The following is a 755-nucleotide window of genomic DNA, read 5'->3' as shown; positions in this document are numbered from 1 at the left end:
ATAACTAGCCACCCTGGTATTACTATTACTTATGACTATGATATAACTAGCCACCCTGGTATTACTATTACTTATGACTATGATATAACTAGCCACCCTGATATTACTATTACTTATGACTATGATATAACTAGCCACCCTGGTATTACTATTACTTATGACTATGGTATAACTAGCCACCCTGGTATTACTATTACTTATGACTATGGTATAACTAGCCACCCTGATATTACTATTACTTATGACTATGATCTAACTAGCCACTCTGGTATTACATAAGACTATAATATAGGTAGCCACTATGATGTAATTATTAAGTTCATAAGCGAAAGCGATCGTTTGGAAAAAGATCATTGGTTGTTGACTGAGTAGTTGCGAAGTTATCCGTTAACCTCATGTGATAGAAGTCAAGGTAATACTATTTGGATTTGGAAATTACCTTCTAACTTTGAAGATTTTCTTTTGACATAGTTTTACGTTTTTTAAGTTACATTGTCTGTTTATATAATCATAGTTTGAAATATAATTGTTAAAATGTTTTGTTTTTGTTTTAATAATTTTTCAGAACACAAAAAAACAAATATTTGGTCAATTTGCCAGACGGAACCAAGAGGAATGCCTCACACAGGTAATTTTAATTGCTGATATGTGTATGCGTATGTGTGTATGCGTATGTGTGTATGTGTGTCTGTATAATGTTCATATATATGTGTGTGTGTGTGTGTGTGTGTGTGTGTGTGTGTGTGTGTGTGTGT

At 32.7% G+C, this 755-nt stretch overlaps 1 protein-coding gene across 2 annotated transcripts in view; it reads left to right on the top strand.

The window, feature by feature from the left end:
* The window catches only part of LOC106869041 (paired box protein 5 homolog), a 66,521-nt gene that overhangs the window by 22,068 nt on the left and 43,698 nt on the right, over positions 1–755 (top strand). For both annotated transcript variants that reach the window (XM_052967700.1, XM_052967699.1), the window contains exon 2: positions 566–628. In XM_052967700.1, coding sequence (XP_052823660.1) covers positions 616–628 — 13 coding nt within the window. In that variant the 5' untranslated portion in view covers positions 566–615. The remainder of the gene's footprint in view (positions 1–565; positions 629–755) is intronic.

This window comes from Octopus bimaculoides, chromosome 4 (assembly GCF_001194135.2).
Source record: "Octopus bimaculoides isolate UCB-OBI-ISO-001 chromosome 4, ASM119413v2, whole genome shotgun sequence".
Taxonomy (NCBI): domain Eukaryota; kingdom Metazoa; phylum Mollusca; class Cephalopoda; order Octopoda; family Octopodidae; genus Octopus; species Octopus bimaculoides.
The sequence above is the reverse complement of the archived record's forward strand: the minus strand, read 5'-3'. Positions and strand labels throughout refer to the sequence as shown.